The sequence below is a fragment of the Loxodonta africana genome, chromosome 16, assembly GCF_030014295.1.
Source record: "Loxodonta africana isolate mLoxAfr1 chromosome 16, mLoxAfr1.hap2, whole genome shotgun sequence".
NCBI classification, from domain to species: Eukaryota; Metazoa; Chordata; class Mammalia; order Proboscidea; family Elephantidae; genus Loxodonta; species Loxodonta africana.
Window position 1 is genome coordinate 82509097 of NC_087357.1, and position 13303 is coordinate 82522399.

A 13303-nucleotide genomic window follows, 5' to 3' on the forward strand; every position below is an offset into this window, starting at 1 on the left:
TCTTTATGTTGAGGTGCAATCCATACTGAAGGCTGTGGTCTTTGATCTTCATTAGGAAGTGCTTCCAGTCCTCTTCACTTTCAGCGAGCAAGGTTATGTCATCTGCATATCACAGGTTGTTAATGAGTCTTCCTCCAATCCTGATGCCCTGTTCTTCTTCATACAGTCCAGCTTCTCGGATTATTTGCTCAAAATACAGATTGAATAGGTATGGTGAAAGAATACAACCCTGACACACACTTTTCCTGACTTTAAACCAATCAGTATCCCCTTGTTCTGTCCGAACAACTGCCTCTTGATCTATGTAAAGCTTCCTCATGAGCACAATTAAGTGTTCTGGAATTTCCATTCTTTGCAATGTTATCCATAATTTGTTATGATCCACACAGTCGAATGCCTTTGCATAGCCAATAAAACACAGGTAAACATCCTTCTGGTATTCTCTGCTTTCAGCCAGGATCCATCTGACATCATCAATGATATTCCTGGTTCCACGTCCTCTTCTGAAACTGGCCTGAATTTCTGGCAGTTCCCTGTCAATATACTGCTGCAGCCATTTTTGAATGATCTTCAGCAAAATTTTGCTTGCGTGTGATATTAATGATATTTTTCTATAATTTCCACATTCGGTTCGATCACCTTTCTTGGGAAAAAAACCACCCAGTGCTGTAGTAGGCATAAATATGGATCTCTTCCAGTCAGTTGGCCAGGAAGCTGTCTTCCATGTTTCTTGGCATAGACAAGTGAGCACCTCCAGCACTGCATCTGTTTGTTGAAACATCTCAATTGATATTCCGTCAATTCCTAGAACCTTGTTTTTTGCCAATGCCTTCAGAGCAGCTTGGACTTCTTCCTTCAGTACCATCGGTTCCTGATCATATGCCACCTCTTGAAATGGTTGAATATTGACTAATTTCTTTTTAGTATAATGACTCTGTATTCCTTCCATCTTCTTTTGATGCTTCCTGCGTAGTTTAATATTTTCCCCATAGAATCCTTTACCATTGCGACTCAAGGCTTGAATTTTTTCTTCAGTTCTTTCAGCTCGAGAAATGCTAAGCATGTTCTTCCCTTTTGGTTTTCCATCTCCAGCTCTTTGCACATGTCATTATAATACATTACTTTGTCTTTTGGAGATGCCCTTTGAAATCTTCTGTTCAGTTCTTTTACTTCATCAATTCTTCCTTTTGCTTCAGCTGCTTGTTGTTCGAGAGGAAGTTTCAGAGTCTCCTCTGACATCCATCTTGGTCTTTTCTTTCTTTCCTGTCTTTTCAATGACCTCTTGCTTTCTTCATGTAAGATGTCCTTGATGTCATTCTACAACTTGTCTGGTCTTCGGTCACTAGTGTTCAATGTGTCAAATCCATTCTTCAGGTAGTCCCTAAATTCAGAAGAGATGTACTTAAGGTCATATTTTGGCTCCCGTGAACTTGCTCTGATTTTCTTCAGTTTCAGATTGAACTTGCATATGAGCAATTGATGGTCTGTTCCACAGTCGGCCCCTGGCCTTGTTCTGACTGATGATATTGAGCTTTTCCATCGTCTCTTTCCACAGATGTAGTCGATTTGATTTCTATGTGTTCCATCTGGACAGGTCCATGTGTTGCTGAAAGAAGGTATTTGCAATGAAGAAGTCATTGGTCTTGCAAAATTCTATCATTCGATCTCCGGCATTGTTTCTATCACCAAGGCCATATTTTCCAACTACTGATCCTTCTTCTTTGTTTCCAACTTTCCCATTCCAATCACCAGTAATTATCAATGCATCTTGATTGCATGTTCAATCAATTTCAGACTGCAGCAGCTGACAAAAATCTTCTATTTCTTCATCTTTGGCTCTAGCGGTTGGTGCATAAATTTGAATAACAGTCGTGTTAACTGGTCTTCCTTGGTCTTCCTTGTAGGCGTATGGATATTATCCTTTCACTGACAGCATTGTACTTCAGGATAGCTCTTGAAATGTTCTTTTTGACAATGAATGCCACACCTTTCCTCTTCAAGTTGCCATTCCTAGCATAGTAGACTATATGATTGTCCGATTCAAAATGGCCAATAGCAGTCCATTTCAGCTCACTAATGCCTAGGATATCGATGTTTATGTGTTCCATTTCATTTTTGATGATTTCCAATTTTCCTAGATTCATACTTTGTATATTTCAGGTTCCAATTATTAATGGATGTTTGCAGCTGTTTGTTCTCATTTTGAGTAATGCCACTTCAGCAAATGAAGGTCCCGAAAGCTTTACTCCATCCATGTCACTAAGGTCGACTCTACTTTGAGGAGGCAGCTCTTCCCCAGTCATCTTTTGAGTGCCTTCCAACCTGAGAGGCTCATCTCCCAGCACTATATCAGATAATGTTCTGCTGCTATTCATAAGGTTTTCACTGGTTAATGCTTTTCAGAAGTAGACTGCCAGGTCCTTCTTCCTAGCCTGTCTTAGTCTGGAAGCTCAGCTGAAACCTGTCCTCCATGGGTGACCCTGCTGGCATCTGAATACCGGTGGCATAGCTTCCAGCATCAGAGCAACACGCAAGCCCCCACAGTATGACTCCCCCACGTGTCTGTAAAAATGGATTAGCAGCAGTTCTATTGATGAGATGTACAAGATTAGATAGGGTCTTAATCCAGTCTCTTTTGAGATATAAAAGAGAGATGTGAGTAGAGAGACATGGGTACCTCATACCATGAAGAAAGCAGCAGCAGGAGCAGAGCTCATCTTTTGGACTTGAGGTTCCTGTGCTGAGATGCTCCCAGACCAAGGGAAGCTTGATGACAAGGAACTTCCTCCAGAGCAGACAAAGAGAAAAAGATTTACCCTTGAGCTGACACCCTGAATTTGGACTTGTAGCCTACTAGATGTGAGAGAATAAATTTCTCTTTGTTAAAGCCATCCACTTGTGGTATTTCTGTTATAGTAGCACTAGATGACTAAGACATTCTCCATTGTGGAGATTTAGGCTCCTAGTTCACCTTCTTCCTCCCCATCATTGCTAATATCATTCTCAGCAACTTTGATATCCATCTGGATGACCCAGACAATATTCTCATCTCTCAATGCCCCAACCACCCCATGATCACATCTTTGAACCTCTCATTTCCAGGAACTGACCATCTCTGAAATTTGTTTCAAGTCTCTCACACTCTGACCACACTCTTAACTTTCTAATTCAAAAGCTTTTCATAGCCCTCACTGAGATCTCCAAAATCCACCAGCCCACAACTTATTTTACAGTAATCTCCCCTTATCTGTAGGGATACATTCCAAGACCTCCCGTGGATGCCTGAAACTGCAGATAGTACAGAACCCTACATATAAGTTGTTTTGTCCTACACATACATACCTATGATAAAGTTTAATTTATACATTATGCACCGTAAGAGATTAACGACAATAACTAATAATAACATAGAACAATTATAACAATATACCATAATAAAAGTTATGTGAATGATGGAGCAGGATGGTGTGAGATTTCATCACGCTACGTACTCATTTAACGTTTTCAAACTGCGGTAACTGAAACCGAGAAAGGTGAAACCGCAGATGAAGGAGGGCCACTGTACTATCCATCCTCCTCCCGTCTTTCACTTCTCTCCTTACTCAGTTTAGATTCCAACATTGCAACCGCTTCCTTACCATACCTTCTCCCTCTCCCTTGGTTGCATTCATCTGGCTAAACCCAACAACCCATCTTCTCCTTTCCCAATCCTCAGGAGCTGAACATCGTGGGGGCAAAAGTCATGTAACAACACTAATTAGTTTCTCCTAAAATGTATGACCTCAAACTGTCATAAATATGAGCTCAACATAGTCCAGAAATCTTACTAAGTTTCTGAGTAAATCTCTTTCCCAGTTTCCTAGCGGCTGCTTCATATGTTCTCTTTCGTCTTCTGAGTCTCTGTGTAGCTTAAACGGTTAACATGCTCAGCTGCTAACCAAGACATTGGAGGTTTGAGTCCACCCAGAGGAGCCTCAGAAGAAAGGCCTGGTGATCTACTTCAGAAAAGTCAAAACATTGAAAACCCTGTGGACCATACTTTAGATCACAAAGCAGGTCTTGAAAAATTTAAAAAGACTGAAATCATACAAAGTGTTCTCTCTGAACACGACAGAGTAAAGCTAGAAATCAATAACAAAAAAAAAACCTGGAAAATATACAAAAAAAATGGAAGTTAAACAACATGCTATTAAACTACCAATGGGTCAAGGAAGAGATCACAAATGTCTTAGAGTCAGATGAAAATGAAAGTATAACATTCCAAAGCTTGTGGGATATGGCAAAGGCTTTACTCAGAGGGAAACTTATAGCAATAAAAGCCTGCATAAAAAAAGAAGAAAGATCTCAAATTAACAGCCTAACTCAACAACTCCAGGAACTAGAAAGAGAAGAACAAGTTAAGCCTAAGAAAGGAAATAACAAAGATCAGAGTTACAATAAACAAGATTGAAAACAGAAAAACAATAGAGAAAATCAATAAAACTAGAAGTTGGTTCTTTGAAAAGATCAATAAAATTGACAAATCTCTAGCCAGGCTGACAAAGAAGCGAATAACCAGAATAAAAAATGAAAAAGGGGACATTACAACTGACCCAATAGAAATTGCTACAGATTAAATTGTGTCCCCCAAAAATGTGTTACCAACTTGGCTGGGCCAATTGTGTAACTGTCCACCATTTTGTCATCTGACATGATTTTCCTGTGCTGTAAATCCTACCTCCATGATTTTTGATGAGGCAGGATTAGGGGCAGTTATGTTAATGAGGCAGATCTCAATCAGCAGGATTAGGTTATATTTTGAGTCAACCTCTTTTGAGATATAAAAGAGAGAATCCAGACGAGAGGAGGGGGACCTCATGCCACCAAGAAAGAAGCACCAGGAGCAGAGCACGTCCTTTGGATCCAGGGTCCCTGTACTGAGAAACTCTTAGACCAGGGAAAGATTGGTGACCAGGGTCTTCTCCCAGATCCACTTGTGGCATTTCTGTTATAGTAACACTGGATGACTAAGACAGAAATAAAGAGGATTTGACAGAATATTATGAACACCTGTATGGTAACAGACTGTATAACCTAGATGAAACAGATAAATTGTTAGACGTACACAGCCTACCCAAACTAGCTGAAAAGGAAACAGAAAGTCTCAACAGACCCATAACAAGTGAAGAGATTGAATCAGTAATCAAAAACCTCTCAACAACAACAACAAATGTCCTGGACCAGAGAGCTTCACTGGGGAATTCTACCAAACATTTAGAGAAGAATTGACATTGATACTCTTTAAAGTCTTCCAAAAGATAAAGAAGGAAGGAGTAGTCCCTAATTCATTCTATGAAACAAACATAACCCTGGTACCCAAGCCAGACAAAAAACCACAAGAAAAGAAAACTACAGGGCAATATCTCTTATGAATATAGATATAAAAATCCTCAACAAAATACTAGCTAACAGAATTCAACAGCATATTAAAAGAGTCATACACCATGACCAAGTGGGATTTATTCCAGGAATGCAGGGATGGTTCAATATTAGAAAATTAAATCAATGTAGTACACCACATATCATTGCTGATGTCAAATGGAACTTGGCTGAAAGCAGAGAATGCCAGAAAGATGTTTACCTGTTTTTTATTGACTATGCAAAGGCATTTGACTGTGTGGATCATAACAAATTATAGATAACACTGCAAAGAATGGGAGCTCCAGAACATTTAATTGAGCTCCTGTGGAACCTGTGCATAGACAAAGAGGCAGTCATTCGAACAGAACAAGGAGATACTACTGCATGGTTTAAAATCAAAAGAAAGGTGTGTGTCGGAGTTGTGTCCTTTCACCATACTTATTCAATCTGTATAGTGAGCAAATAATCGGAGAAGAACGTGGCAGATGACACAACGTTGCTTGCTGAAAGAGAAGAGGACTTGAAGCACTTATTGATAAAGATCTGAGACTACAGCCTTTAGCAAGGATTATACCTCAACATAAAGAAAACAAAAATCCTCACGACTGGACCAATAAGCAATATCATGATAAATGGGAGAAAAGATTGAAGTTGTTAAAGATTTCATTTTACTTGGATCCGTAATCAACACCCATGGAAGCAGCAGTCAAGAAATCAAACGATGCATTGCATTGGGCAAATCTGCTGCAAAAGGCCTCTTTGAAGTGTTAAAAAGCAAATATGTCACTTTGAAGACTAAGATGCACCTGACCTAAGGCACTGTATTTTCAATAACCTCATACGCATGCAATGAATAAGGAAGAGCAAGGAAGAACTGATGACTTTGAATTATGGTTGCTGAAGAATGTTGAATAGACCATGGACTGCCAGAAGGACAAACAAATCTGTCTTGGAAGAAGTACAGCCAGAATGCTCCTTAGAAGCAAGAATGGTGAGACTTTGTCTCATGTACTTTGGACATGTTACCAGTAGGGACCAGTCCCTGGAGAAGGACATCATGCTTGGTAGAGGGTCAGTGAAAGAGAGGAAGGCCCACAATGACATGTATTGACACAGAGGCTGCAACAATGGGCTCAAGCACAGCAACAATTGTGAGGAGGGCACAGGACTGGGCAGTGTTTTGTTCTGTTGCGTAGGATGCCTGTGAGTCAGAACCAACTCATCAGCACCTAATGACAACAATGACATACAGCTACAGTAATCAAAACAGCCTGGTACTGGTATAATAATAAACACATAGACCAATGGAATAGAACTGAGAGTCCAGAAATAAACCAACACATTTATGTTCAACTGATTTTTGACAAGGTTGCTAAATCCCTTCAATAGTGAAAGAAGAGTCTCTTCAATAAATGGTGCTGGGATAATGGGATTTCCACATGCAGAAAAATGAAACAGGATCCATGCCTTACACCATACACAAAAACAAATTCAAAATGGGATTAAAAACCTAAATGTGCAAATTAAACTGAAAAAAAACTGGTTGCCATTGAGTCGATTCCGACTCATAGCAGCCTATAGGACTAAGTAGAACTGCCCCATAGGGTTTCCAAGGGGTGCCTGGCGGATTGGAGTTGGCAACCTTTTGGTTAGCAGCCTAAGCTGTTAACCAGTACGCCACCAGGGTTTCCAAATGTGCAAACTAAAACTATAAAATTCTTGGAAGAAGAAGCAATGGCAATGCTGTCAGGCCTAGCTTTTAACAATGGATTATCTAATAACAAAAGCACAAACAACAAAACACAAAATAAGTAAATGGAACCTCACAAAAATGTAAAACTTTTGTTCATCAAAAGACTTTACCAAAAAAGCGTGAAAAGACAAGCTACTGACTGGGAGAGTATCTTCAGAAACCATGTATCTGACAAGAATCTAATAGACAAAATATACACGAAATTTCAACAACTTAACAACAAAAAGGCAAATAACCCAATCAGAAAATGGGCAAAGGACTTGAATAGACATTTCACCAAAGAGGACGTTCAAATAGCCACCAACCACATGAAAAGGCGCTCAGCATCATTAGCCATCAGAGAGTGGCAAATCAAAATCACAATCAAAACCTTTTCACTCCCACTAGAATGGCTAAGATTGAAAAAAAAAAAAAAAACCCAGAAAATAACAAATGGTAGTCAGGATGCGGGCAAATTGGAACCCTTATCCATTGCTGGTGGGAATACAAAATGTACAGCCATTGAGGAAAACAGTGTGGCAGTTCCTCAAAAAAAAACTAAAAATAGAAATACCGTATGACCCAGGAATACCACTCCTAGGCATACACCCAAAGACTTGAAAACAGAGACTCAGAAAGAGACTTGTACAACAGTGTTCATTGCAACACTATTCACAGTAGCCAAAAGGTGGAAACAACTTAAATGTCCATGAACAGATGAATGGACAAATGAAATGTGGTACATACATATACTCCGCCAGTTGGAGAAATGATGTCTTGATACATGCTACAGTACGGATGGAGCTTGAAGACATTATGCTGAGTGAAATAAGCCAATCACAAAAGGACAAACATTGTATGACCTCATTTATATAAGAAGATACAAACATATATATAAAGACAAGAAAAGACAAATGTTCTACTCTGCCACACAGGCAGTCACCATATAATATGAAGCCAACTCGATGGCAACTAGTTTCCTTTGCCTTCAGAATACCTCCTCCTGCCACCTGAGAAGTGACCGTTCAGGAGTCCCCCTCCATCAGCTGAAGTCCCACAGGCATCTGTCCCAAGTTTTCTGTTTTCCCTGCATCAATCAATGGCCTCTTAATCTCTGGGCTCCGTCTTCTTTTGCTTTTGAAAGAACCCCAGTCCTCCATTCATCTTCTCTCTCCTTGTCAACAATTCCTTTCTATTACTGCATAATTTCTGTCAGCATACAGCCATGTACTTACATTTCCTACTAAAAAACTTCACTTGACTCCCATCCTTTTCCAGTGACTCCCCCATTTCCCTGCTCCCTTTAATACCAAATTGTCTGAAAAGAGTCGTCTACACTTACTGGTTCTAGTTATTGGCTGTTTCATCAACACTTTCTTTCTGCAATTGAATCATTTCACTGTCCAGCATTCACATGTTTTGTAGAAGGTCAGCAAAATTGAAAGAAACCCTTGATGAGCTGGGTTGACACAATAGCAGCAACAATGGGTTCAAACATCAAAGGTCATAAAGATGGCTAAGACCAGTCAATGTTTCCTTCTGTTATACATTAAGTCGCCACGAGTCAGAGCTGACTTGATGAAAACAGGCAACAAAAACATTGGACCATTCCCATCAGCATCCAATCATTCATTCTTCAAACTACACCAGTCTGAATCATTGGACAAGATCACCAATGACTTCAGGGTTGCTAATTCCGTGTCTCCTCTCTGTTCTGTTCTTCCTTGACCTCTCGGCAGAATTCCATGTTGGCTGGCTGACTCCTTTTCCCCAAAGCCCTCTTCCCTATTGTGTTTTTGTGACTCATCTCCTGGTTTTCCCTTTACTATTCTGGCTGCTCTTTCTCCATCCCCTTCACGTCTTTCTCTACCTGACCTCAGGGCCCCTGTGCTTCCATTTCTGGATGATCTCATCCAGGCTCATGACTTTAAATATCACTTATGTGCTGATGGCTCTCAAATTTATCTCTCTGGCTCGACCTCTCCTCTGAGCTCCAGACACATAGATCTAACTTGACGTCTCCACTTAGGTGACTCAAGGCATCTCAAACCTAACATACTCGGGAACAATTTCTCTATTCCATAGCCACTCCCCCATCCTGTTTCCCATCTTAGTAAACGGTACCACTATCCACTCAGTTGCTCAAATGAAAAACCCTAGGGACCTTTCTCATTTCTCTTTTCCTTCCTGTTGCCTCTACTTTCAAAATATATCTAGACTCCATTCATCTCTTTCCATCTTCACTCTTTAGACAAAGCTGCCATAACCTTTCAAGTTTAAGCTGAAAGTCTCCTGCATGGCCTCTGTGTTCCTTTTCTGTGGACAGGAGTTGCTTCAGGGACCCGCAAGGGCTTCCCTATAGTGCCGACGACACAGTCATCGCTAACTGGCTTAATTGAATTTCCAGACGGAATGCCCATGTTTGTCCTCCTTGCTGTTGCCCTTCCTCAGAAACAGCATTTCCATTCAGAAAGCTGGATCAAATGCCATTAACAAATTAATTCCAATTAGTTCCGCCTAAGCACTCAGGCCTGAGGGCAATCCTGGTCAGTTCTGGAGGGAGATGTCGTGGGCCTGGCCTCTAATAAAGTGTAGACCATATTGGAAGCTGAAGTGATTATGCCTGTCTCTGTCCCTGGAGGGGAGAGGAGTGGGGTTGAATCACACTGGGATCTCCCATGGGAATGAACTCACTTTTAAATGATGTTGTTGTTGTATGCCATTGAGCCGATTCTGATGCATAGCAACCCAATGTGACAGAATAGAATCGCCCTGTAGGGTTTCCCAGGCTGTAATCTTTATGGGGAGCAAATCAAGTCTTTTCTCCCGATGAGCCCTGGTGGCATAGTGGTTAAAGTGATTAACTGCTAACTGAAAGGTCAGCAGTTCAAAATGACAGCAGTGGGCTTTTTTCCTCCCATGTTGCAGCTGGTGCGTTCGAGCTGCCGACATTTTGGTTAGCAGCCGAGCACTTAACCACTGGGCCACCAGGGCTCCTTTTTTCAAATGAGTTACTGATTTCCAACTTGGTGGTCAAGTCCATGGGAAACAAGGTCAATGTCACCTCCCTGTGGCCTGTGCAGCCTGCTATAAGAACTGAGCATTCAGCAGGTGCCCAATAATTAAAAGCTAAAACAAAAAACCCGTTGCTGTCAAATCGATTCCGACTCATAGCGACCCTATAGGACAGAGTCGAACTGCCCCATATGGTTTCCAAGGAGCGCCTGGTAGATTCAAACTGCCGACCTTTTGGTTAGCAGCTGTAGCTCTTAACCACTATGCCACAGGGTTTCCTTAATTAAAGGTAAGAAGAATTAACTGGGAAACATTTGGGGTCCAGTGCCATTAGTAACACTTCATCCTTCTATTTGACAGTTACAACGGGGCCCCTACCGTGTAGGGTACAGCAGATGCACAAGTGAAGCCAAACAGACAAGGTCCCTGTTCTCCTAGACCTCACAGTCAAGGGGAAGGAGACACACAATAAACGTTAATCAAAGGAATGGCAATCAGACTGCAGAGAGGGAGAAAAAATCAAGGCGAGGACACGGGGCCCTTTGAGAGTGTGTGGGTATGAGGGAGGAAACTCGCAGAAGCCTTGCTTCACCTCCTAGAAGAAGGCACTCTATCCATTGCCTGGACCAGGGCTGGCTCTGGATTTGAAAAGTAATTTCAGAAGATTACTGGTTTTCTCGCAGGAATGCCTTGAGACTTTCACAAGACCAGCGGCCAGCGTGAAGGATAAGGGTCCACTTAAAGATGAAAAGACTCAGTACCAAGAGATCACATGATAGAGATGGCCAACTACCCTCCAGAGGTGGCCTCCATCCTGGATCCCCAGTGACCAGGCCTCCAGAATGAGCACCACCCTTGCCCTCCAGGAACCAGCATGGCTTCACAGCAGCCCATCTTCCTCCAGCTCATGTAGCCCCCACCCCACATCCCAGAACAGCGGAAAATTCCAGCTCTGGTTAGCCTTGCCCAGAAAGCTAGGATATGCAGGTGGACACATGTGGGCACAAAGGATTTGACCTTCAGTAGAAGGCCCCTGTACTGACAGCAGGACTGGTTGTCTGTCCTGTGCTGTGGCCCACATGGATGAGTTCATGGCCCCAGACCCTGGAGGATGAGGATGGGATGAGCATGGACAGGAGCCGGGCACTGCTGCTAACCTTTCATGAGGACAGTCCTGGCCTCGGCCCACTCGGTCCTCCCGTCTGACGTCAGCAGGCCGATTGGAGGCAAGCGCTCGTCCTCGTTGGAAGCCATTTTGACTATCTTTCCCAACTGAGTGAACAGATCCCCCTCACTGAGACGGCGGAAATTAATGACAACATCTAAGACAAAGAACTGTGGGGGAAACAGGTCAAACACGTCACTCAAGGCTGCAGAACTCCTCACCGGGACCTAACTGCCAGCTTTCACTGGGCCAGGGAATACTCAGATTCAGGTCCCCAAGGGATTTCATATTCTGGGTGGTCGCAATTTGGAGACCAACCCAAAGCTGTTGACTGTGCTGGACCCCAAGCTGGACCCCCACTCAAAGATCAAACATCTCTAAAAGAAAGTTTGTTTTCGTGGTTCCTAGTTTATGTAAAACCACTGCATTTGTGGGGACTTGGGCTCTCAGACACTGCATGACAAGTGTAAATTGGTAAAAAACCCTTTTGGAAGGCCATGTGTATCCAAACTAAAAATGTGCATACCCTATGTCTCGGCAAGTGTACTTGAAAGACATACGTCAGTCTAAGGCTTAGTGACACGTCCACGTGTTGCCCCAGAATGTGCATATCAGTCTTGTTTGCAACAGTGGAAAAGTAGAAACAGCCTAAGTGTTCTTCACTTAGGGGACGGCTAAGTAGAATGTACTTGTCCAGGGCATTTCTACCCAGCAATTAAAAGGAATGAGCTCATTCAAGGTAGTGATATAGGGTTAGCTTGAACACACTGGTGAGTGGACCAAAAAAGCCAGTCAGTGAATAATATGCAGAGAAAGATTCAAAATGAAGATCAATACACAAAAGGCTGTGTGCATACATGTGCACGTACATTTGTATACGTCCCCGTGCTTTATGTGTAAGCCTGTGGGGCTTCAGCCTGCAGCTTTGATGCAAAGGGTCTTATTCCTTGGCACAGGTCAAGATGCCCTTTTCACCTGGTTGAATGAATCCTCTGCTCAGCCCTGAGCCATGCACACGTGGCCGGGTCCAGAGCAGGAGCTCCTTGAGCACTCCTGGACTGGACGGAGACTGGGATGGGTGGAGGCTGGGAAGGGCTAGTTTGGACTTCGAGAGAAAAGTCTTTGTTTTGTGGCCAGCCAGCCTGGGTATGAGGTGGACTGGGAAGTGTCTGGTTGTCCTTCAGGCCTGGGACGGGGCTGCAGCTGCCCTAATATGGCAGACATTCTCTGAGCTCCCAACTTGCTAAGAACGTGAGATAAGCCTGAGAAGAAATCATTCCAGAGCAATTTCCAGGGGACCCACCTGGTGGGTGTCATCATATGTGCTTTTTAGCAAAAACAAAACGAAATGAATTCTACCTTTTTGTCAGATGAAACATGGAGTCTCGATATGTAGAATCTAGTCTGGTGGGCAATGAGAAGGGGTCTGGAGCCTCCATGCTCAGCTTGTCCCCCTGGCCCCACGGGGCCCTTGTTGGCCCCTGGAACCCAGTCTGAAAACCTCAGCTGCGGGGGACAGAGAATGCAGATTTTGAGGCCCAGCCTGCAGGATCACTGTGGGATCACATGAACGCGTGTAAGTGCTGAGCCCACGCCCAACATGTGGTTCGTCCAGTTGGTCCTTCTGTAACTCTGTCTGTGCGTGGTCTCCAGGAAGATCATGGCTTGGGTGATGGTCTGAGGGTAGAGGGGCCGACACCATGCTGGGCTCTCGTTAAGGACCTTCAGCCCAGCAGGGTCTTCTTCCAACCTGACCTGGCTCTTGGGGGCTCAAGTGCAAGTCCAAGGGAGCATCCGCTAACTCATGGTTCTCCTTGTTCTTAGAGCCAATTAGTGGAGAGAAATGGGGCTGATAAGGTCAGGAGACCTGAGTTCTGGGCCGCTGCACTGCTGCTCACCGTGGGGTGAGCTCTGTGAAGCAGCAGAAAGGGATAAGCATGAGTGGCTACTGCTAGCCCCACGACCCACCCTGACCGGCAGGACAGCAGTGG

General features: G+C 43.1%; 1 protein-coding gene across 1 annotated transcript in view; it reads right to left on the minus strand.

The window, feature by feature from the left end:
* The window catches only part of CHAT (choline O-acetyltransferase), a 63504-nt gene that overhangs the window by 39119 nt on the left and 11082 nt on the right, over positions 1-13303 (minus strand). Inside the window, exon 6 of the mRNA XM_023547168.2 lies at positions 11305-11482. Within this exon, the coding sequence (XP_023402936.1) occupies positions 11305-11482 (178 nt within the window). The remainder of the gene's footprint in view (positions 1-11304; positions 11483-13303) is intronic.